Source organism: Melanotaenia boesemani, chromosome 2, assembly GCF_017639745.1.
Source record: "Melanotaenia boesemani isolate fMelBoe1 chromosome 2, fMelBoe1.pri, whole genome shotgun sequence".
NCBI classification, from domain to species: Eukaryota; Metazoa; Chordata; class Actinopteri; order Atheriniformes; family Melanotaeniidae; genus Melanotaenia; species Melanotaenia boesemani.
Window position 1 is genome coordinate 31,475,517 of NC_055683.1, and position 26,017 is coordinate 31,501,533.

General features: G+C 39.8%; 1 protein-coding gene across 3 annotated transcripts; it reads left to right on the plus strand.

Moving 5' to 3' along the window:
• Positions 1–1,352: 1,352 nt before the first annotated feature.
• On the plus strand, positions 1,353–23,014 carry cdk12 (cyclin-dependent kinase 12). 3 transcript variants are annotated; one of them, XM_042000854.1, is made up of 15 exons: positions 1,353–2,274; positions 2,362–3,323; positions 4,137–4,829; positions 5,909–6,088; positions 6,181–6,320; positions 6,448–6,618; positions 14,081–14,270; positions 15,851–15,907; positions 16,173–16,274; positions 17,131–17,208; positions 18,480–18,596; positions 18,686–18,817; positions 19,011–19,234; positions 19,478–19,900; positions 21,436–23,014. In XM_042000854.1, exons 1-15 carry the CDS (start codon positions 2,152–2,154, stop codon positions 21,834–21,836), a joined length of 3,993 nt encoding a protein of 1,330 aa, XP_041856788.1. In that variant the 5' UTR covers positions 1,353–2,151; the 3' UTR covers positions 21,837–23,014. The 3 variants fall into 3 exon arrangements, with proteins under 3 accessions (XP_041856788.1, XP_041856772.1, XP_041856780.1); XM_042000838.1 differs by having other exon boundaries at positions 1,353–3,323; XM_042000846.1 differs by having other exon boundaries at positions 1,354–3,323; positions 19,011–19,222.
• The last annotated feature ends 3,003 nt before the right edge of the window (positions 23,015–26,017 follow it).

Genomic DNA, 26,017 nt, shown 5'->3' on the forward strand with positions numbered 1-26,017 from the left:
TGTTTTACAGATTAATTTCATGTAGGAAACTAAAAACAGTATTAGTTTTTTTCCATTTATTTAATTTCCATGCTGAATTTTAAGTTTTAACTTAGATAAGAAATGCTCACTGGGTTGTAAATAAGCTTGCAGAGTTCAAATGATATTAAAATATTATCTTAGGCAATAAATGTATTTTTATGCATAATATCCATGAAGAACTGACACAACACACAGTTACTGATCTAGCAGCCTGAAGCAGCTGCTATAAAAATTGTCATTCTACTTAGTTATATATTAATCTTATCATACTCATAAAGGTTAATATACTTCTGTAAAAGGCATAGGCTTTGTTTATAGAATGTGTGGCTTTTGACCCCTTAAATAGCAGGCTAAGCTAAAGCAGCAAGTACCAGAGGAAAGGGCATTTAGCCTTTGCTTCCTGGCTTTACACGTTTTAATATATTCTATGACGACCAGGATATCTCTCTTATAAAGAAAACACATACTTTTGATATATTAATGTTCCCTCTCATTTTCTAGTGTGCACCACACATGCATTTTACTGTTTAACAGAAACTATTACAATATAAGCAATATAAAAAAGTAAGCATGTTCTATGTTTGATTAACAACAGCATCAAATCAAAACCAGTCCCAATTTCTCATCCACTCTAGAACTAAGCAACAACTGAAATCACATGTCATTTTTCAAACTTCATGGAAATCTAATAATTTATTCACTATTATGTTTTTTTTTTTTGTTTGTTTTGTCAATTATAATATTACAACACCCCCAACGCGTTTTATGAGCAATGTATTGCTCACATATGAACCTAAACATTGAAATGTAAACACTTTTCTTTGATGGGAACTAAATTTTATTTTCTGCCAGCAATGTGACCATTATTACACTTGATTAAGACCGTGAGGCTTTGAGCTTCAGTAACGTTTGCAGGTAATATTTACTTTTTTCAGAATAGCCTATAATCCAAACTGAACTTGCAACGACACAAGGTCTTGAAAGCAGATTTTGACAGGTATGTATAGCAGCTGCAACTTTAGCTTGTACTGTGTAATACACTCCATTTGTCTATACTGCTTTTGATTTATAAGAGTCGCTTTCATTAGTCTCACCACGACCAACACAAAACTAACTTTATGTAATATTTTGTTTATTATAATATTTTGCCCATGTTTTTCTATTTTTTAACACGTCATGTCATAATTCGATTTCGACTAAAAAGTTTCAACTAAGTTGAACAACTTAGTACATATCTCAGCATTTTTTGCGTCGCTATGGCGCCACCGTGCGTAAGGTAGGCGGGCTCTTTCTTGTGATAGGACGTTGCTAGGTTACACATAAGATTGACAGGACTCCTCTTTCCGGTTTCTCTTGATGTGCGCAGATTGCTAGTACAGGAGCCACAATGGCGTTTGTAGTCTTCTTCAGATAGGGCTGTGGATGATATTAAATCCACTAGCATCGCCCTAAATATAGGCCTGGTTGATTTCCAGAGCCATTGATAATAAACTGGAACATCTACTGCACACGAAAATACTATGATTTCTTATCAATATTGAGTTTCTAGGGGATAAAACTTACATTAAAGGGAACATGTAAATAGCACCTACCGGGTCAAGTTTTCATTTTGTTCGAGAAACGAGCGTCTCTTATTGAAGGCAATTGCTTGTTTCTGACAGCTAAGACCGTAATTCTGTGGAATAAAAACACCTTTACTTAACTTGGCACCGGACAAGGACAGCTTTCACAAGGGGACTTTTTCCTTTTTCACGAGTCTGCTTGCTAGCTGCCGAGCATTAGCTAGCTGTGCTAGCTACGCTGAGACGGAGACGACACCACAATGCTCAAATGTTTGGCTTGGACCTTTTTCATTCACTGACTGATTTAAAGTGTAAACTTTGTAGTACTGGAAAACCACTGTGGCTTTTTTCCTGCTTCGAAGAACCAAACCGGTGATCTAATGGAATGAATTGGCGCTAAGGAGGACTGGACGTGAGCGGCCTTGAGTGTTTATTTTGTGTGTTTTGGACCAGTTCCTGCTTTGCAACACTTGTTTTGACATTTGGAGTAAATGGTGTTTTTCGGTTCATGAATTTCCTGGATCACCGAGGCTCAGTTGCAGTGGAGGCACCGACGCCGGTGTAAGGTATGCCTGGTTCGGAACGACACCATGGGACCAAGAGGAAGCCAGATTCTAACAGCGGTGTGGCACGCCAGACCCAAGGCCCCATTCATACCTCTGCGGGAGACATGACGAGCAAAGACGTTAAGGTGCAGTTAAAATCTCCAATGTCATCATCTTCAAAACGCAAGCGACTTAAATCAGCTAAACATAACCGTGAATTTTCGGCTGCACAGGGACCCGAAGATTTTACCCTTGGAGATACGGCGCCTCCTGGTGTTAACACGGTGAAGCCTCTGGTGGAGTACGATGATATTAGCTCGGACTCGGACACTTTCTCGGACCCGCCGTCATCCAGGCCTTCTGAGAGGGGGGGCGGGGACCGATTGGAGCCCTCGCCAGACTACGACAAGGATGATATTGACAGAGAAGCTGATAGTAGAGAAAACAGGGGGCACAGACACTCCCGTAAAAAGTCAAAGGACCCTAATAAAGTTAGAGACTCTGGGAATGGCGAGCTTGGGTATAAGAAAAAGAGCAGCAAAGACCGTGAGAAAGGGAGCATTGTGAAGAGCAAGGAGAAGACCTCTTCATCAAGCTCCTCGTCCAAACGTCGGTTCCAGCAAGAGGGCGACACCAAACGTGGGGAGTTGATGCTCTCTTCCCAGGTACAGCCTACAGCCAGTGTAGGCAGCACTACTTCATCCACATCTTCATCTCGCAGTAAGGAGAGCAGTCGCTCAGGGAAGTCACGTAAAGACAGACAACAGCGCAGAGAAGGCCGTGGAGAGGGAAGCCGCAGTTCCTCTCAGAGGAGCCGGACAGATAGGGCCCACCACAAATCTTCCAAGAGCAACAAGTCAAGCCCTAAGGGCAAGTCTTCAAGTCGGGGAAGCCCACGTAGAAAAGGCACCAGCTCTGCTTTATCTCCCAGTCCCAGAAGAGGAGGTGGCAGTGAGAGTCCATTGGGGAGTAGCTATGGACAACAGGGCGATGACAGCTACTCTAGGCGGAAGATTGCCCAGCAAAGCCCGAGTCCCTATAGGGATATGTCTCGCCGCAGCAGGCAAAGATCGGACAGCCCATATGCCAGACACAGGTCCTCCAGCTTTGAGAGGGACAGCAGCCCCCATTTACGGAGGCGCTCCATCAGCCCCTATGGGATCCGTAGGTCCTCGAGCACTAGCCCAGTGTCGCGGTGAGTAAATCCAACCCTGGAAACTGTTGCTAAATGTGCTTAGAATTGGGAAAACTTACACATGTTTCAGTCACATGTTTACAAGGGAAATGCTTAATGTCAGAGGTTAAGCTGAATATTTTAGGTAGAAACAAAAAACAGAGACCAATCAGTCCAGCTTTTATAATAATTTATCAATCTGCATTGTGCTTTTCCAGTCTAGTAGACACATTGAATTGTCAGGTTCTGCAAAATGTTGAAAAGAATCATTCAGAATTGAAAACATTTTCCATAGTTGACCTTATACTGAGACTTGAGGGTGACAAAACGTAACTAAAGTAAGATTTTATAACCTTTAGGTCAGGAACCCCTTGTTTCTTGTAATTTTGGTGTGTTTTACATGTGTCATGAAATTATCAGAAACTTCAACTACGTTAATGGATGATGAAAAACAATAACACGTTTTTATATATTTTTTCTTTTCTACATTTTCACACAAAGCCTAACATAATTTGCATTTACCATTTTGTTTAAAGGAATATAAGTAATGGGTTTGAGTTAAAACAAGCCCAATGATAGTGGCCTGAAATATATTTTAATGAACTTGGCTTGATCTTCTCTTTAATCCACTGTAAACCATTGTATTAAAATGTTATTTTATTTTTTTTTTTTAACTCAGAGGGTCATTTTGTGTCTAGAATGTGATCAAGGATTATTTTAGTTTTTCAAGGAGGGAATAATTTCAGGAGACACAGCCTGTGCTTTTTTCTGTCATGACCTTTAAATGTGTGTTGCATTGTTTGACATTTGTCTAAATGCTTTTGCTTTATTTAGACGGTCAGCCCGCTCCAGAAGTCGCTCCCCATTGCACTACTCTTCGTCTCGTCGCTCTTCTTCCCGTTCCCGCAGCAAGAGGCATACCTCCTCTGGTGGAGGGGGGGCAAGCTCCCATAGTAGCCGGCCAGCTAGCCGCTCCCCTCCATCCTCTCGTTTGCCTCTCAACTCAAGCTTGGGAGCAGAGCTTAGTCGCAGAAAAAAGGAACGCCAGGCTGCTGAGGCGGCAGCTCGTGCCAATGCCACTGGTAGTGGGTCTCCTCTTCCAACAGCTCGCAAAGTTGCAAGCTCTACATCCTCACGGCCTGTTAAAGCTGAGACTCCACAGCTACAAAGAGACTCAACAGCAGCACTGGAAACTCAGCCCCCACCAACTGCACAGTTTCCCTCTAATGCTCCCAATGCTGAAGATCAAGTTACAGCACCTTTACCTTCCTCCTTTACCACTTCTCCTACACCACCTCCACCTGAGCCCTCTCCTCCTGTGCCACCCTGTTCAACCATCCAGGTGCCACCACCACCTCCTCCTCAGGCAGAAACAACTCTTCAGCCTCCTATGCATCCCACATCCCAGGCCAAATCACCAGCTTCAGTTCCTATGCGGAGCCCCGTCCGCCCGACACCATTTCACAAGACATCGACTTTACCCCCCCTGCCTTTACCGCCCGTACTGCTGGGAAACACCCCGGACAGGTTAGCAAACTCCTGACACTAACTTTATTTACATCACAATTCAAGAGAAGTGTAGGTCTGTAGATTCCTGTAATTCGCCTACAGAATTTTGGAGAATTTACCATAACAATGTAAATCTGTTAAAATAAACAGATATTTTTAATAAACTCAGATTTAGAACTCAATTGATGGAACGATGCATCTCTAACAGGAATTAGTTTATGAAATAGCCTGGACAAAGATGTTAAAGAGGCTAAATTTAATACTACTTTTAAATAGATGATTAAAATAAATGTACACTATAGATTCAGGGTTTTCTGTTTTGTTGTGATAGGTTAAATGAAGAGTGCCTTGGCAGCTACACTTGAGCAGTTAGCCAAATTTTATTAACTTTTCTTTTGTTTGCTTTTTGGAAAAATGGTTGTGTAAAAAAAAAAAACGGGGGCTGTTCTTAGATTTTTCTTTTATGCTCCTTTTCATTTTTGTAATTGGATTATCTTTTGTTTGCGTTTTGTTTCAAGAATGATTTAAATAACTCAACTTCGTTGAGAGTGGTAGGCAAGTTGAAAAGCTAGCTGCTGTTGTTTGGGGCTGTAATATCACTGTTGACGTGGAGCTATGTTTAGCATTTAAGTGCCTTTTCATTAAAAAAAATTTGTTATCTTTTTTTCATGTTAAAGGGAAATTATCACCCAGACAGAATATGTACTTTGCCATGACTCTGGCCATTGTCCAGTCCACCATCTCTGTCATCTTATTGGCTGAGTGAGCTACATGTGTACACTGCCTGTGCACTACTTTCTTCCAACTTGTGCTTTTACTGATGACTGATGACGACCAAAATGCTAAGCAAAGATTAGGCGACATCTGATATATTTTTACCCCAGGAGCAACATGTTATTTGGAGAGACTGTCACACTGTTCATAGATGACATCTGCAAAGCTCCTCTTAATAAAGGAAACATTTGGCGTTCTGTTCTACCACAACATATATGCAGGCAGTTTTTTTGTGCAATTTTATTAGCACATGTAGTATAGCTATAGACTCTGCTTTTCCTCATTAAAATTTTTTGTTTAAAATTGTGTTTTTGCTGTTTCAGTCCAAAGAAGTCCACCCCCCCTCAGAGGCTATCAAAAAAGGAAAAAGAACTTCGTAGCCGGCCGTCTCTCATCGACCTTCCTCTACCGCCCACCCTGCCTGGAGTGGACTCCTCACCTCCACAATCCCCTGGCCGCCAGCCTCCTCCAATGCCCCAAACAACCCTTAAGAAGAGACCAAAGTCAGATTCTCTTACTTTTCACCTACTTAATGCTGTTTTTGCCTTAATCCCATATTAACTCTTGCCTTTGTCATCTTTTTCATGCTTTGTAGGATTTGTTGCCCACGATATGGTGAGCGCAAACATAACCTGAGTGACTGGGGCAAGCGCTGTGTAGATAAATTTGATATAATTGGTATAATAGGGGAAGGTACCTATGGCCAGGTATATAAGGCAAAGGACAAAGACACTGGTAAGCACATATTATCTCAATGTTAGTCACTATAAAACTAATCTCAGTGTTTTTATATGAGAATTGTAGAGTTCAAATTATTGATACAACTTGCTCTTTCAAAACGCGTATTCTTCATCCTTGTCAGGTGAACTGGTTGCTTTGAAGAAAGTGCGTTTGGACAATGAAAAGGAGGGTTTCCCCATCACAGCCATCAGAGAGATCAAAATCTTACGGCAGTTAAAACACCGCAGCGTTGTCAACATGAAGGAAATTGTCACCGACAAGCAGGATGCACTTGACTTTAAAAAGGATAAAGGTAGGATCATCAGAAAAATGAAAAACTCAGCACAAAAACGTCTATTGTCAGTTTGAAACTGTCAGTCTTACATTCAGTGACGCATTGCAAATGTCTTTCAGCATCTGAGTTGATACTATCAACTTAAAGTACTTTCACAGGGTTTAAAAAAATTCTGGTACCATGCTGGATCTCTGGAAAAAGAAGACAATTGAATAACTGCTTGCTAATTCTGGCCATCGTCATGTAGAGAAAATTACTAACCAATCCAAAGTTTGGGGGGGGGGGGGGGGGGGGGCTTGGTAAATGATTCGTTCGGATCCATCTGCACTTTAGACCGATGCCAGACTGACCATAGGACAGAAGTGTTGGTAAATAGCTTGTAAACATAGACTAGGCTATGGTACTTCAGTTTGGTTGTCAGGGTGAAGGGTAAGTTTGAGAAGTCTGGAGAAGCTGTTGTAATCGATAAGGGACGAATTGATAATTTTTTTTTTTTAAATCACAAACACCCTCCCAAACACTTAAAGAACTAAGTGGTTTGGTGGTGGGTTTACAAAACGCAAATATTTTGGTTTCCTTGAGGTAACATATTTTCCAACGCACTCTGTCTTCTGGTGAGAATATGCTCACCTGTGTGTGCGTACCACTTGTCTGTGTGTTTGCTCTTAGGGGAGGAGGAGAATTGTAAACATGCAACCATGTACAGCAAGGATATCAAACTCCAGCCCTCGAGGGCAGCTGTCCTGCAGCTTTTGGTTATTTCCCTGCTCCAATACCAGATTAAAATCAAATGGCTCTCCAATAGCTTGTTCTCTCGTTCTGCGCAAAGGCCCATTATTTTCAGCCAGGTGTCTTAAAACAGGGAAGCATGTAAAACCTGCAGGACTGCAACCCATGGGGACCTGAGTTTGACATCTGTGATATAGAGTCAGAAATTACATGTTGTCATTTAAATAGGATCCAGCTGTTTAGTTTTTAAAATACAGGCACTGAGTGTGGATGGAAGAAATGGTCAGACGGCAGCCTGGGATTACTAAAGTTAGCTTCTGATTTGTCATGTACCATAAAGGGCAATTCCACTGCTTTTTTGGGGGGCCTTGACTACACTCAACCAGGTCCTGCTGGAAAACTATAAAACTTGGGATGTTCGAATCCGGGCTGAATTCTACAGAGCTTGGATATTTATTAACACACATTTTTTGATTTGTGAAACATTTAATCATGTGTAAACTTAATGTTAATTTAATGTGTAAACATCTAATTCCAAATTAAATGGCCATTCCAAATTAAACAACACATGGTTTATTCTAATTTTAAATCCGAATTGAATAATTCTTTGATCATGTTCATTCTGCTTTAAATTATTTCCGGTTGTTCTGCGCATGCTTTTGTTCCCTCGCCCTGATGACGGTGCAGTATCTCCCTCCAAAGTGAAGTAGTATGTTGTGTCGAGCTGTTGCTTCGAAACTATAATCAAAATCAAAGCAAAAATTGTTCTTATTATGCGGTCTTCCATGTTGTACACTTAAAGAAAAGAAGCAGGAACTATTTTGCTTATTTCCGGTAGATGTTAATACGTCATGTTCGTCCCCTGTCCAATCAGAACCCTTCTCAACCCCAGATCTTAAGCGGAATTGAATAAAGGTAATCAAACGTGTTTTCCATGTAAACCTCAATTCGGAATTACTATTTTAATTCTAGGATCAGAGGTTTAGGGGTGCTGAGCACCCAGACAGCTGCCTGGCCAGGCAAGAGATATTTCACTGTTTAATATATTTTAACATTATTTCATTCCCACATTTGTGAAAGAAAGCAAAACACTTTTTGGTAAAGTCTGTGACTAAATCAACAAATCTGATAGAGATTATTTAAATGTTGAGCCACAGCAAAAGAGGAATGGATTGAAACTTATCTTAACCCTAATTTCTGGGGGAAGACAACTCATTTTGGTACAGCGGCTCCTCAACATAGACATAAACAGTATGTATGTTTCTGGAGTAAAGCAGCTCCCTGTAGGAGTACCAAAAATATCAAAACTGGACTTTTTTTACTTTTATTTGAAATACAATGCACAACATGTAAAACACATTAACGGAAATTGACTCTTTCAATCTATGTATATAAAATAGAAATACATAATAAAATTACACTTAAAAAAAAAGAAAAAAAAGAAAAGTGACCTTGAAGTTGGCAAATCTGTTGATTACTTTTGATGTTTAACTCTCTCTCTGTGTCTCTTCATCTCTCTCCCTGGTCTGCTCTCTCTCGTCTCCCAGTGTGTCTCCCTGTTCTCTTCCTTGTATAGTAAAATTAAGCAAAAAGTAAAGCATATGGATAATTAATTAATGTAATAAAGATGTCCTGTTTAGAATTAAGTTCACTGATATAAGGTAATTGTACGTGTGCTTCTGGAAAGCATTTAATATGGGGCAACATATAACTTTGTGAATGGGATGCTGTTCTTTGTCAGTTTAACAGTTGCTGTTTTACGCTCCACTTTTCTGTTTTTTTTCCTGGTTCTTCCTGACCTTGCACTCTCTCCTCTCCTCCTCCTTTTCCATCTCTCCCTCTTTGGACTGACAATCATACACAAATAGATTTTATTTAAATAGATAAAAGAGTTACATAAATTTGAAAAAATTACAATCAAGAATACTAATAAAGTCCTCTCTCTGCTCCTCTCTCACTCTTTGTACTGTCAACCAAAAGGCAAATAACCGAACGATGTGTTTTATATCTAATAAGATAGATATAAACATTTATACATTGATTAGTCCTAATAGACAAACCAGTTAATCCTACACTCTTACCTGAACCTGTCTCTTTTTTTTTTTCAAAAAACAATCTTATGTCCATGATGAGGATACCTGTCTCACTGCACACACACGCAGACACACACACAACAGGAATTATAATGTTAATGGGCATCCAGTCAGTTAGCTAGTCAGTAGCACCTTGGCTTTAATAACACATGCACATGACACAACAGCTAGCTTCTGTCATTTCAGTTAAAACAGAAAAAAGTGGCGTTTCTTAGCCAGAAAAATGATGGTTAACAACATAAAGAGTAACCTAAGCTGAAATGTAGCAAATATGAGGACTGCTAATAATTATGATGTGTTGGTATTGCGTGGTAGAAGTTAAGAATTGTACCACATTTCGTGGTTTAAGCTACTTACACCACTACAGCATATCAGCCACTCAGGAAGGCAGCGCATCGCTCAGTACAGAGAGCTCAGAGTAGGTAGGTGGGCAGGATCAAACCATCTTTGAGACACGAGGGGTGCTGTATTTTTCTTGTTAAAATATTATGTTTCAATCAAGCACTGTATGGGTTTTACACTTTTCTAGTTTGTTTTAAAAAGTACATAAAAAAAGTATATATCTCAAATTTTAGGGGTGCTGGGATTCAATTTAGGGGTGCTTCAGCACCCCCCACAATGGGCTAGAAACGTCTATGTTCTGAAATGTTTAATTTTTCAAAATAATAATTACTTCCAAATTAAAAAACATCATGTAACCGTGGCCATTGTCAGAATAGTATACCCTTGGTTAATGCGCATGTGTAGCACAGAAAACTGCAAATCAATCAATTTAGGATCACTGACTGCTCAGAAATTATTGGCACTCAGTCAACTGTGAAGCCACAGGGAGTTAGTTTTGTGTGTTTTATTGCATAATACTCACACATTGCTCAAGTGCACCTGTTGTGACTAAACTTGAAGAGAAATGCACTTAAAAACTCAGATGAAGAGTATGAAACTGTTCTTATTTGTATTATACAATGTGTTCTGTATTTATTCTGTATTCATTCTACATATTATATATAATATATATATTATATATAAAATGTGTGTATGAGGTTGTAATGTCGTTTAAACTCGTATTGTAGTTTTGACATATTACCATCCAGCGCCTTCTCCCAAACTGCACGAGACTGAACATGATCCAGTTAGGCGGTTTGCACTCGCAGGCGCACTGCACCTGACACGCCCCCGGTGTGGATTGATGCGCCATGGAGGTCAGAACAAAAATATGGCGCACACGCACCTGGTGTAAATTAAGGCGGATTTATACTTGCGTGGCGTCTGCGTGCGGTCGTCTACGGCATAGCTGACGCTGGTGAGTTTGCTCTCGCACTCTAGCGTAGAGGCTTTGCGTCGTTTTGGTGTCATGTTACAGTTTCTCCTCCTAATCCGTAGGTGGCAGTAGGGATGGGATCGGCCGGTAAACTCACCAGGTTCTGCTTCGTATTTTCTGTTTTAAAAGCAATTCGATCAGCCTCTCATCAACTTGATCCATTGGTTATTGGTTTTAAAAACGGCAGTCAATCACAAATTCAGTGAGATGAAACACATATCCGGCAACATGTGATCCCAAATTGACCAATCACAAGGGAGAACCTCCATGTAACCGTCTGCATAGCAGGGATGCACGTCAGGTCTGGAAGAGGTGCACGTTGAGCCTCTGCGGAGCTACGCGGACCCTACGGCGGTGACGCAGACGCTGCGCGAGTATAAGTCCGCCTTCAGGCGTTAACCAACTGACAAGGCTATGGTATGCTGCTCTGATAATGTATGCCAAATCAAGGGAAAGCTGGCGAGATTATTGTAATCTAATTATTTAGGAAAACAAGCGTTTTTGAACATTGACTAATTAATATTGAATTGGCATGTGCTGCATTGTGATGAATTAATTAAATTAGTGAATCGGCTCACCCCTAATTACGAACGTGAGCTGCAGTCACATTGATCAAACCAGTGATACAGCTTGCTGCCCATGATATGGTGAGTGCACCAACACACTGCGCATTGTAGGATTAATTTGACACATTAGTTGTTCAGACAAATCTTGTGGGTCACTCTATTGGATAAATGAATAGGAGTGCAGTTAACTGTCCTCCATGATTTTATTTATACGCAGTAATTAGCTGTAGTACTGAGCCCTTTTTCTTTTAGTCTCAGCTGAATAAATCAGAAAATGTTTGAGCTATAACTGGAGTTTCTGCTGTGTCAGTTCATATATCAGCTAAATATGAAATATTACAGTAAAATGACATGTTATAAAAAAAATTAGGTCCATAATTTTTATGCATCTGTACAAGGAGTGGCATACTCAGGTTGCATGTGATTTAAAATGCACAGCTGAGATCTCGCATCACAAGTGGCATATACGTTTACTCCCATAATATGGTTATTACAGTCCAACAGGGTTGTTGGGTGTCAGCAACAAGGTAGAATTAAATTAAATGCATGTTAAATATGTTTAATTTTAGGTTATACATTAATTAGGAAATGATTGCTGCTCGTTTGTACTTTTTTCCCACCTCTGCAGAACATTTGTCAAGAACTAATGACAAAATAGACCGTTTTCAGTGACATCACATTGTTCATTTACGCCATCACGTTGGGTGGCAAAAAGCTAGCTGGGACCTGCTCCGCCGTGGAGTGACTATTGACTGTTTCTTATCAGGTATGGCGCTAGCAAACGTCACACTTTCCAAACCAGTACAGCACTTATGTAGTCCGGTCAGACAGGGATATTTTTTAAAAAACGTGTGCTTGTTGGTGCTCAAAATCTGTATGATTTTCCAAATTCCTGGTTAAAAAAACAACTCCAAAACATCCAGCGACGAAGATATACCTTACCTTTACAACTACCTAGTGAATCAACAGTCACACTTAACAGGGGCAGAATTAAAAGCATACAAGTCAGATTAGAGGCTTATAAAAATTTGTGGCAGGATGGGTATCTGACCTTCAGCTGTGGAAAGTGCTCCACACAAAGTATTTCCTTTTCATGTCAAAGCTGAGTAAGAAAACAGCAGACGCAGATAACGTCAGCGAGATGTAAAAATTAGGGATGTCTCTGATATGTTCAGGGTTTAACTTTACAATTCCTGAGAGAAAACATTCCTGTTTTAAGAGTGTTTCGTTTATTGAGACCACAAAGAAAAACACATGTCCAACTTTTTATTAACACTGAAAACTGCCGTCACCATGGTGATCCGTGGTGGGGGTTGAATTTGTCAAATATCCAACCAGTTTCACAGAGGTTGCGTTTACACTGTGAGAAACTTAAGAATGTTTTTATTTATTTGCTGCTTTACATAAAACATGACTTACATATAAACTTATCATTTGATTGTTCACCTGATTACACATGAATGTTTTTTGCTTCCATTGCTTGTTGCATGAACAAGAATATTTGTCAAGAATTAAACGAATGAGCAAGACCATTTTTAAAAAGTTTTTATTCATACTCTCCTCTTTTTTGCTTGCTGTTGTCTTTCAAACTTTTCCAGATCATCCCTTAAGCCTTCTTTTCTCAGAAGTGCAGAAATGCACGAAGATGGACGGGGTATAGGCTGGGGACAAAGGGTTGTTGTTAACCCAGGGCAGTGTTTTTCAATCCAAGTTCTGCATGTTTTAGACGTAACCCTACTTTAACACACTGGAATTAAATGAATGGCTCGTTAACGGGCTACAAAGAACTTGATGAGGAAATTTATTAATTTGAATCAGGTGTGTTTGAGTAGGACCACGTCTAAGAGATGCAGGCCAGTGGGTCCCGAGGACTTAGATTGAGAAACGCTGACCTAGGGGAAGATAAATTTAGCCTCAGTTACATGTCCGTTAACAACAGACTGTTGTGAAGTGTCTGGTCCCAGGATGCAATAACCTTAAACCACTGCAGTTTTTTTGTTTTTTTAAATATATATATATATATATATATATATATATATATATAAATAATTATATTCAAAATTAGAGCAGCCCACCACAAATAGACTTGGAAAGTGTACAAAACAAATTTTTTGATAAATCTAACACAGACAATTAAACTTTGATATACAAGGCACCAAACTATAAAAAGTAAACTTTGATATTCTGTATGTCAAAGTTTAATTTCTATAGTGTTGTCCCATGAGAAGATATAATGAAATATTAGCAACAATGTGAAGGGTGTACTCCTGTGAGATACTGTACCACAATTTTTTTTAATCATGAAAAACTGGCTGTAGCAGCCGAGCCAGTAGCAGTACGCCTGCTTTGTTTATCTTTTTGCCACCCACGAACGTCACCAACATGCAAGTCACATGATCAGTGACAAAAGCTGGGAATGCACGATGGTATGACAGATCATTTTTGTTTTAAAGTGGCACCTCCTTGCATTAGCAAACACTTTTTCTTCTCTGTAATGGAGTTGAGTTGGAGTTGCTGCTGTAAGTTAAAGGGAACAGCAGGAAGTTTGTGACAAAGTAATGTACACTGTACATGGAGGAAACTACAACACATTGTACTGTAGCTGGTAGTGTAGTTGTGATGCTTTCTTTGGAGTATTGACTGTACTTTCTTCCAGCTTAAAGATATTAGAAGTCTCGATAAATGTTCTCAGGAGAAAAAACAGCTGCAAAAGAACCTCCAGACTTGTGGTTCACATGTGTAAGCTTGTTTCTAAGTGTTCCTTCTGGTTTTAGGTGCTTTTTACTTGGTGTTTGAGTATATGGACCATGACCTGATGGGCCTTCTGGAGTCGGGCCTAGTCCAGTTCTCCCATGAGCATATCCGCAGCTTCATGCGCCAGCTGATGGAAGGTCTGGACTACTGCCATAAGAACAACTTCCTGCACAGAGACATCAAATGCTCCAACATACTGCTGAATAACAGGTAAGAAACTGAGGGGACAAGCAACTCTGTGTGAAGTGAGAACCATGAGATCTTTAACAGTGCAGTACCACTTTCTTAGATAGGTGCTAGAGCACCGTTTGAAATGAGTACCACCTTGAAAGGCACATAAAAAATTACACATGAATACAGTTTCGAAGTAGTTACCTGTAGCGTAGTCATCGCTGCACCCGAGGCCATCGCAGTAATTCTTACACTCTGCACCTTTGAGGTCTGGACTGAAAGGTTTGAGGTCTGTGGTGGAGAATCATTGTGTAAAAATGGCTTCTGCTCCCTGAACCATTTTTTCATCATTTCAACCCAGTGAATCTTTACCTTTTCAGATGTCCATGACATCAGGAAAAGTGTATTCAGGTGGTTAGCGGATCTGTCTTGTGATTTTGGGGCACATAATGTTGCTGAACCCAGACCTGATTAACTGAACCAACCCCATGTCATAACACCCTTACAGGCTTGAATGGTATGCAAAAGCGATGATGGGTGCACCACTTCATCTGCTGCTCCTCTTGTCCTGATGCATCCATCACTCTAGAACAGGGTAATAATAAGCTCAACAACCTTTTTCCACGGTCCAGTTTCTATCTTTATGCTCCCTAACAAATTAAAAATATACTTTTACTGACGGTATACAAACAATTCTTGGAAATTTCTTCACATTGTGTTGTGGAAACACTTCCTTTTACTGTTAAACATTTCTAAGAGTTCTGTTGGTTTTTTCTTTAATCTGATTTCACCTAATATTTAAGCAATCTCCAGTCACAGCCATTCAGGATTTTCTTCCAACCACATTTCTTCCTCAGAGATGGTCATTTCTTTAGTTGTTTTGTTTGCTTGATGCAGAATAGTTTGACTCTTTTAAAACAGAATAACCAAAAACCTGATTATAGCAAATAACCAGTAATACAAGCTGCAGTTTCCAGTGTATCAGTGCTCAACATATTTTACCTACTTTATCATTGATGTTTTACTTTTGTGCCTTTCATCCACTAATGTCAGTCAACATAAAAACAGCAGATACAAATTATTTTAATCCCTCTTAGTATCTTTTAAATGTTACTACAGCTTTAAATCCTGTCAGACAAGTTTATCTTTGGTCAAAATGTTTTTAAAAGTGCATAAACAGAATAGCCAGTTACTTATTAATGACAGCTGTGAGTGAGCAGCAAGTATAGTATACATGCAGAAGTTGTGCTAAACTAGCTGCTAAGCCTAATTTGCTAATTTGAAAGATGGTAAATCTGAGTTTTGCTTTGTGCTGAAGCTTTTAGAGCCACAAAGCAAAAATAAATACTTGATCTGGTGTTGAAATGAATTTCCTCAGCATGTATAAGAGCTACAGTTTGATACTTGCTGGGAATACTAGAACAGCACATAATCAAGACGGCCACCAGCTAAACCAGTTAACCTTGAAGTTAGTAACAAGTAGATCTTGTCAGATGTCTTTTTAGATAATGATGTTTGTATATTTGGTGCCTTGGCAATCAGACAGTTCTCCAAAAGCATTTGCTGCAAAAATGACTAAATGAAACCAAACAGAAAAATGTGTCTGTTTTTCTGTTTAGGGGTCAGATCAAACTGGCTGACTTTGGTTTGGCTCGACTTTACAATTCAGAGGAAAGGTAAGACAAGCGTTTTTGTAATGATATGTAATGTATAGACACGATATTTCTGTTTAGTGAATATTGGATCAGTTTTTATTGAGCGATTTAATATTTTTATGATAATTAAATGTATATTTAATAACTTTTTATCTTTTAAAATACAAAAACCTTCCAGTAGATGGCGCCATGTCTCAGCAACTACGCACCTTTCTGCTTGAACACATGGGTGCATAGATGCTGTATGAATGTGTACCATCTGTTCTTTTTCTTTCCTCACCACCAGTCGACCATACACTAATAAAGTAATCACACTATGGTACCGCCCCCCTGAGCTTCTGCTGGGTGAAGAGAGGTATTCCCCAGCCATTGATGTTTGGAGTTGTGGGTGAGTCTGAAATGGTGATGATGACGCGTCTTTCTATTCATTCACACTTAAACTTTTAAAAAGAAGTTCTTTTAACATTCTACTGTGCAATTGTTCTCATAAACCACAGTGTATTACTCATTAAACTCAAGTACATAGTGTGCTAAATCATTCATTTATTGCTTATTGACTGATTGGGAAACTATAAAATCCATTGAGTCCATCTGAATTTTGCTTTTTTAATACCCTTTGTGAGTCTGCTTTAGGTTTAAAATGTATACTGTAGTTATTTTAGGGATTTTTTTTATGGATAATTACAAAATAACGGATATTTTGAAAGTATTTTTTGTAATGTAAGCAGTAATGTATTTTAAGGCAATGGGATATTTTACAGTTACAGTGAATCTGTTTCTTTTCTAATCCGTGGTTATTGTTGGGACCAAGAAGCATATTCAGCTCAGTCAGACATAAGATCCTTCTCTTTCCTTTTCTTTAGTAAGCAGTGCAGTGTTGCCTAATATAGCTTGGTCCATTGTTTTTAATGTTTTTTTGTGTTTTAAAATTTAACAGCAACATTAAATCTGAGGCTTTACAACTAGATGTAAATTTGTGTTGAATTATCACATTCTTCTATAAAAACACATTCAGATCTTTTACTCATGTCCAAACCTCAGATAAACATGTTTTTTGTCTGAAAACTGTGTGGACGTTAACAGGCTTTCAGAAAGTGTAAGATTTACCAAACACAGCTAGGAATCACATGAGATGGTTATTCTTAAAAATATTCCTTTTAAATAAACTTAGTTGCATCACTGGCTCTGCATCCTGAGAAAAAGTCTTCCTTACTTTATTTGCCCACTGTTTTTTAATGACTCAGGTGTATTCTTGGAGAGCTCTTCACCAAGAAACCCATCTTCCAGGCTAACCAGGAACTTCTACAATTGGAGCTCATTAGGTGGGTTGCATTTCCCAAATACGTCAATAATTATTTACATAAGTGCACAAATAAGAAAGGTGATTATGCAGAACTTGTCTGTACAAAGAAAAAGTGCACTTTGCATAATGTCCCTATTGCAGAGAAACTGACTGAATCTGGAAATGTATGTTTTTGTTACACTATCAAGTTCAAGCAGATGATTTACAAAATGTGCACACAGTAAAGGCAAAGGAACCAGGATCTGCATCTCTCTGCAGTTCTTATTACACACCACAGGACACCCAGGAAACCACACCGAGACACAGCATGACTACATGGTCTTAATGGCAGTACCATGGAAGGTTAACATGTTCTTGGGTCAAGTTGTTTTCCTGAGTAACCTCAGGAAATGTAGCTTCTGTTAAGCCTTCTTGACTATCGTAGGGGCCATGTCCAAGAATTAGCTGGATTTATACTTGCGTATGGAAGGGGCTGCGCAGCTGACACTGGTGAAATATGCTCTCGCACTCGCACATAAGATAATGGCGTCCAGTCACAAGGGAGTACTTCAGCATAACGGTGCAGCAAGCATGGGTGCAGATGAGGTCTGGAAGAGGTGTGCGTCAAGCCTCTGCAGACCTGCCTGGAGCATAGAGCTGTGACGCCGTAATCAGCCTTGTGCAGACATCGTGCGAGTATAAATCCAACTTTAGAAAAACACCACCCTCTCTATGTCCATATTATTGACGATAGAAGGAGGTTGCAGGAGGTCCTGCTCATGATATTCACAACATCCAGGCCAGAATGTTGAGCATCACAAAACCCAGTCATATTAATCAGGTTACAATGTAATCTGAGGTCGCTCAAGTCTTGCAACTGAATTAACATCAAACACACACAGAAACAAAAGGCAGTACAGACTGCAAGATAAGTCATAAACACACTTATGTGTTGTAAGCTTTGAAGTTATTCACCATGAATTAAAAACATTGGGAAACTTGCATGTTTGTGTTTTTGGTTTTTCACATACTAATAAGACAGAAACAAACTACTTCAGAGCAGCGGGACATGCACCGCAGCAGCATGATGAAACATGGGAGACGTTTCTCCAACTATACTGAACTGTTCTACGTGATCTGAAGCATCTAATGGCTCGTTTGAATATGATGATTAAAAAGTGTGACACATCTGCTGATGATTGACAAAGCTGGAAAAAATACTGATTTCTTTAACTGGTCATCTGTTGCACCATTGTTATATACATAATGTCCATTGACTTGTGCTTAACCTTTTTTTTTTTCTTTGAACAGTCGTCTGTGTGGGAGCCCTTGTCCTGCAGTCTGGCCTGATGTCATCAAACTTCCCCTGTTCAACACCATGAAACCCAAAAAGCAGTACAGGCGGCGACTACGGGAGGAGTTTGCCTTGTATGTAGCCATGCAGTCATTTTCTAAAGTAGCTGTGATCCACCCTTGATCTGGTTCTACAGTGGAACTATCTCTTCCTTTCTGCACAGCTTGCCCACTCCTGCTCTGGACCTGCTGGATAGAATGCTGACCCTCGACCCTGCACGTCGCTGCACGTCAGAGCAAGCTCTCTTCAGTGACTTCCTCTGTGATGTAGAGCCCAACAAGATGCCGCCACCAGAGTCAGTAGCTGAAGCCCTCTGTCTGCACACTAACAGACTATCAAAGTACTGTGTAGAACAAATGAGGAAAATAAAGTATTCAGATATGTGATAGTATGTTAAAAAAAAAAAAGAAAAAATGGAGAACAGCTGTGTTTGCTTACAGGTTTCTGTCTCAGGTCTCAGTGTCTGCTTGTTTTCCTTCTGTTTCCAGTCTTCCTCACCATCAGGACTGTCATGAGCTGTGGAGTAAAAAGAGGAGGCGTGCACGTCAGAGTGGATTACCTGAGGATGTGACTGTGTCTAAAGTGCCACATAAAGATGCGACTGGGACTTCGGGCGGCGAGAACAGTCGTCCTCAAAGTAGTCCAACCGGAGCCCCCCCACCTCCCCCAGGAAAACCACCTTCCACAGCCAACTTAGAGAGTGAGTTGTCAGGTAACAGATGACATCTCACAAAGTTTTGTGAGATTTTTGCCAGAAACAAACCTTTTTGCTAGGGTTATTTTTAATGTATGAAATGTATTAATTAGACTAATACTCATGGAATGATGAACCAGAAAAAAAAATGTCCAGATTCCAGTATTTATTTATTTTTTCTTTTATATTTTTAACAGAACCTTGAAATTGTATTAATTTTACTCTTATTGTGATATTTGCTGTTGTATAAATTTTGTGCAGGCTTGGGAGTGTCTGCAGAGCAACTGAATCAAACAGAGTTGGCTGTGTTGCTGAACCTCCTCCAGGGACAGACTGACCTCAACCTCCCACAAGTGGCCCAGCTCCTCAACCTTTCCAATCCAGAGACTCTCAGCCAGTTGTTGTCAGCCCTCAGTGAGGCCTCTGACCACCAGGGGGCTTCAGAGGACCAAGCCCAGCCTGCTGCTGTCTCCCAGCCTCCAGAGCCACCTCCTGAACCCCAGGAGCCCTCACCCCCACCTGGAGAGCCACCTCTCAGCCAGGAAGACCAGGCCAACCTGCTTGCTTTAATTTTGGGGCAAATCATAAAACCACAAACTGAGGAGCAAGGAGATGAAAGCAATGGTGTTCAGTCAGAGGAGGCGCTTCCACGCAGTTCGTCCACTTCTACTACTGATTCCAAGGGCAAGTCTGGGTTTAGTCTTTAGAGGGCAAATAAAAAGAATAAAAGGGTCAGCTGGAAATCATAGGAATGTGGAAAGCAGAGCCAAACTGACTGAGTTTTAGTACCTAAGATTTCTATATACTCTTATAAAATTGAATAGATTTAGGCTACCTACTGAGATTTACAAATCACTAATGATCTAAATAAAAGGGGCTATTAGACTTCTCACATCTGCCCATCTTTTATCCTTGACACATACTCACCATCTTCCCCTTTCAGCGCCTGTTGTATTAAACAAAAATAAAAGGCAAAAGAAAAACTTGGTCAAATGTCTGAACTTTGACTGTCATGTGACCCTGGTAGAAAGTTTGGGGCACATGGGCGTCACTGGTGCATCACTGATGTACTCAATAAACCAGAGGACAGTTTAGTGTTTTTCATTTGAAAACATAAAAAAAAAAAAAAAAAAGAAAGATTCCCTGTGTTACTCCCACCTTTTCCTCTCTTTTCTTTCTCACAGTCTTTGTTTCTGTCCCATTTCCACATGTTTTCCTCCTCACTTCATTTTCATTATATAAAGGTGGTGTCATGGATTGGTCACAGGAGATGTTGCTTTAAACAGTCTGTAATGTCAGCCTTTTTATGAAGAAATAAATTATCAAGTGAAATAAATGTTTTGAATCTTTAGATCTCACATGCATGTGTTTTCTTTTACTTTGGTTTGTCACATTTTTGTTTTTTGTTCACTGTTCACTCTGGGTCAGGTTTTGGTTTATATGTAGTAACAAGCTAAACAGCTCTGCTGCTGATACTGGGATTGAAAAAGACCTGGTTAATTTATCCGACAACGCTGAAAGGCACAGCCTCGGTCTGTCTTGTACCACACTAGTTTTGGGAGGGTTAAAAAAAATAAAAACATCTGTGTGGGTGAGAAATTCTGTTCTGCCATTTAATTATAGTGATTTGAAGTCTATTACATAAGTATCCCTTGCTATCCTTCCCCCTATACATCCCACTTATTTCCTTTTTTTAAACACAGTTCCTTTATTTTTCTTTTGAATAAAGGCACTTGTTTAGGTGATGGGCACTAGATCTGTTGTACATTAATTTATACCTTTTTTTCTGCCTCTTTTTAGAGGAGAATGAAGAGTTTTATTTTCTAAATAATGACATCTCAGTGTTTAGTCATTCAACACTTGATTTATTTGTATTGAACAAGCACATGGTTATGTATTTGCTGTGGCCATTGTTTAAGGTTTAAATATTTTAAGCATTTATTGTAGCATATCTTCTTAGTCACTGGTTTGGCCAAGTAAACTTCCAAAAGTCAAAAGGATTTGAGCAGATTTTGATGTGACGAAGCACTTGAGTGCTGTGCCCTCCCTCTTGTGGTGAAGACGGGAAGTTGACATTGTAATTCTATGTCAGCCTTGTTTTAAAAAAAGTGGATTTGCTTTCTTTGAGTCCAGGTTAGGTGAACAAGTTTTAGAGAGGAAAAAAAAACATTTTTCCTTAATGTCTAATTCCTTGTGTTCTTTCTGTTTGACTTCATTAGATCCTGCATTGTCAAATAAGAAACAACTTGTGACCAACCAGGTGCCTCAGTGTGGTGAACAGCGTCCACCCTCTCCACCTGGACCCCCTCCATCAGCTCCTCTTTTTAGGAACCCCCAGCAGACTGGGTCAGAAACTCAGCCCAACCACGACATCAGCCCTGCTGTGGCAGCCGCCCTGCTGCAGCTCATCTCTCAGCAGGGCTCAGAAGCTGCACCCTCTCAGAAAACTGAAGACCCGGATATGGATGCTCCAGTCCAGGGACAGCCACCTCCACCATGGGTAGCTGACTCTCCACCTAAACCTTCAGCTGCAGCTGAGGCACCAGCAGGACTAGACACTGATACTCCTACCACTGCAGCACAGTTCCCTAAAGACCGGGACCTTCGTTTTTCCCACTGAGCAGCCAACTGACCCTCAGTCCACTGGTGAGGAAAAGTTTGATATCATGGCACAGCTCCAGTCACTGGCCTGAAGGAACAGGCAGCTGGAGAAAAAACACTTGAAACCCCCCCCAAGTGACTGGACCAGCGGCAGGTATAGAAAGTTGAATCCAAGATTTTGAAAATGAATGTTTAAATGGAAGAGATTTAGAGTTAATGTCACAAACATCTCAGCCATCTGAACAAACTGTTGGGTGTTTTGGTGGAAGTATTTTCAAAGAGGGATATATTGGTCCTTAAATAGTTAAATTAGGGACATTCACCACTTTCAAATCTGCTCATTCTTCATCAAAAGATCTGGAGTTGAATGAAATGAAGCTTTGGAGTTGAGTGCTATGCAGCTGACACTCAGTTCTAAAAGCAGCTTTGGCCTCTTATTTTTTTCTCCTGAATGAATGATTGTCATGTCCACTGCAGTGCCCACTTCTAACAAGGTTATCAGTGTTTGGAAAATGAAGTTTTATGTTCAACTTTACATGCTAGCTTCTGTTTTCGGCCTTACGTGATCGTTGTGATGCCAGCGACCCCCTGAATGATCTCAGCCTTGTGGGGAAGTGTGAGTTAAGTTCCTGGATTGTGTACATTTGCAGAACACTATATATATATATATATATATATATATATATATATATATATATATATATTATACACAAAGGCTGTTTAAGCCTTTGATATTCTGTCTCCAACCCAGCGGAACTATGACTGCCTACCTGAAGGTATTGCTTTCCTACATGCTACAAGCCTTTGTGTTGTACCAAGTCTGTAGCTCTCATCTTCAAGTCTTGAAAATGGATTAAGCCCCCACATAATACACATGCTGTCCACCTAGTTCAAAGTATAAAGCTAGAAACGTGCGCACAGACCTTTCCAGCTTTCCCTGGTGGTAACGTTTGTTTCGCCTTCGCCTCCCTGACAACTTTTGCAACCAAGGTGTTTTTTTTTTTTTTTGTTTTTTTTTTTAAATAATGGAGTTATTTTCTACATAATGCTTAAAAGAAATGATCAATGATTCAGTTTCCTTATTTCTTATTTAAAAAAAAAAAGGGAGGAGAAAAAAATTGCCTCACGTGACTGTAAAAAAAAAAGAGATTTTGTAATGTGCTTTCTTGGTTGAGTTCATTAAAGGAAATTATTCGACCAGCTGAAATGTTTCTTTGTAAAGCGGCCACTAGATGGTAGGCGTTAACTCGAGCTGGAGCACAATGTACAGGAAATCCACACAGACCTAATACAAAGAAGCTGAGAACTGCGGTGTGAATCAGGCCAAGTTTTCGGCTACGTGTGTGTGTGTGGGTTTTTTTATGACCTGACGTCTGTTAGTTCCTATTCAACAATCTATTTTGATGGAAACATCAAGGAATGAGAGTCATTGATATAAAAGAATGCGAAGAAAAAGAACTGAGCCTACAGAAGGGTAATCAGAAAAGAATACAAAACTTAAAGGTGCAATGTGTGACAAATTAAAGCTCTGACAGAAAAATAATATATCATTGAAGACTGTTTCTTTCAGTATCACTTTAGTGAAATATCTTGTTTTTAATTCTCTTAGAATGAACCATTTATAAATTCTTGCTGTGGGTCCACATACATGGCAGCTACCATATTTGTGCCACCATTTTTACTACGGTGTCTCTGAATAGACAAACAACTTTGCGTTAAGTCAGAAACCTTTGAGCTTAAAGACAACAGTACCTGCTTTTGAAAGCTAGCGCACACAAAGAAGATGGTTTGAATCCACATGCACATAAAAACATGTTGTCTGGACAAGTTTTGGCCACTGATGGCCACCATCCATTGACAACCGAGCTTGGCATTTGAAGTAATTTCTATGACTATTTTTTTACCACTAGATGTCAGTAATTCTTACATACTGTACCTTTAAAGTGTGTATATATATATATATATATATATATATATATATATTTATGATGGAAAAAATCTTGGAAAAAAATGAGTTTTAAAGTTTTATGAATAGAACTAAAACAGATGACCTCTGTCTTGGCTGATTGTAATCAGTGTTGCTGCAAAAGCTACTAAAATACTACTTTAAGGTTTTAGAATTTACATTGCATAAAGCATTATTAAAAAAGTCAAAAATGTGGTAAATTTCTGTGTCCTTTACAGATGGTGAAAAATTCATACCACGTTTATGTGTTGATTTCTTCACCACTTGGGCTGATCTCTTCATGAAGAACCTGACAGGTTGACAAGGATCATAAACTGGCAAAGACAGAAGCTTGCACGGTTCATGCAGACTGGCAGTGTGTGTGTGTGTGCTGGATTGGCTTCACGCATACCCCAACCAGTTCCTCACTTGGCAGGCTTACAGAGCCGCTTACCCCTCTGGCCCGACGAGCAGCTGAGCCCTCTGGGTGAGAGATCCTTTCAGAGTGGAGGCAGTGGGAGGCTCACCTGCCCTCTAGCACAGGCCCAGTGTGAATGAGATGAGACAGTGCTGCGTGTGTGCGTTCTGTCTGATGCCTCTGCCCATCGGGACTCCATATAATAGTGAATGTGCCCGCAGGGAGTTTCTACTGGAGAAGTAGTGGGCAATGCCAGCGCCAAGTCACAGAGACTAAACGAATAAATCAGGACTGAGGAGTGAAGCGAGGGAGGCGCGTGAGGCTGTGCCATCAATCAGAAAAGCTCCTTATGGGGGATGCCCATAAATGCGCCATGCTGCCAGTCTGAAGCACGTTTTCGCCATGACAGAGAAGATATGCTACAATGGTGGCATCCAAAATGGAGCCTCCATTTTGGATGCAGCCACTTCAATGTCAGTTGTGGTGATTTTGGTAGACTTCCAGACAAACAAAGTCCTTTTCAGGCAATTCATGCCACATTGTAATAACATTTTTCTTTTCCTGTGAAGCTTTCGAGGTCTAAAATTCTGCATCTAATCAGTGTCCTCAGTCAGATTGGGTGACTCTGAATGTCTCAGGTTCATGTACAAAAACCCTCTTGGAGAAATTATTCATAATTCTTGCTACAGCAAGTACCGTTAGGATCTCAGTTTGTATTAAATTTTGTTTGTTTTAATCTTGGCAGCAGGATGGTGGTAACTGGAGAGGAGGAGACAAGGCTGGTGGACAAGCCGAGTGGGCAGCCACTGACCCACTTCTTGAGGAACAATGTAAGACACATTGAAAAGTTTGAGACAACACATCATAAATTCAGCTTCTTTGTTTTGTATAAATTTCTAGATTTCACTTAAATCTATGAAACAGAGTTTACAAAGGCCTCTTAACTGACAAATAGTGCTAACTATTGTTAAACATTTATGAGGTATTGCATCTGTGTGTGGTGGCTTTCTTGTGTGTATAAATCTGGGCGGCTGTTGCATCTCTGAGCCACTCGCTGGTTTGATGTTGAGTTTGATGACAGAAGCTGTTTGATTAGTGTGTAAACTCTGAAGAAAAACACTCCAACATTTGGATGTCTAAGGGCTGATTAGAGTATAACTGCTCTTTCAGTGTATAAAAATTATTTTTAAAGTGTTTTCTAGCTACACATTTACACCTTTAAACACATAATGTTGAATTTTTGAAGACAAACAATTTAATCATGAATGCAGCTGATCAAATAGTGCTGTCTTCATCAGATCTTTGTCTTTTATCAAAGAAAATTGAATGTCAGCCATTTCCTTTATAGCTCCATCTTTATTTATGTGGTATTTCAAAAACCGATTGACTTTAATTTTTTCAGCAGTGATATATGCTTTACAGCTGCAACAGCATGCTTTATAGATGCCATAACACCATCTCCATTTCTTCTCAGTTTATAGTTTTCTGGGAAATTGCTGTCACACACACTCGTTATTTCTTGATTGCTTGACAGCAGAGACCCACCGAAGAGTTTTAGAGGGGTTTTGGATTGGATGTCAAATCACTGAGGCCAGATAATGAAACTTTAATTATTCGGAATCACATTCAATCCTTTGGCGTTCATTCAACACACACTTAAGTATTTGCTTTTTTTCCTGCTTCATTAGTGATCAATAAATACATAAAGAGAAGAAAACTCACAGGAAGATTGTGCTGACTTTTCAAAAAAAAGAAAATCTTTCTCTGACCTTTTTTTTTTGCAGTCCCCCCCCCCCAAAGACACATCATGCTCTCTGCATGATGCTGCACTTCTGCA

Bases quoted from the DNA above. Each gene is read 5' to 3' on its own strand.
- cdk12 (XM_042000838.1), top strand. From the start codon at position 2,152: ATGCCTGGTTCGGAACGACACCATGGGACCAAGAGGAAGCCAGATTCT. The intron at 6,321-6,447 runs GTAAGCACATAT...CATCCTTGTCAG, and splicing joins GGCAAAGGACAAAGACACTG to GTGAACTGGTTGCTTTGAAG. The intron at 17,209-18,479 runs GTGGGTTGCATT...TTCTTTGAACAG, and splicing joins CTACAATTGGAGCTCATTAG to TCGTCTGTGTGGGAGCCCTT.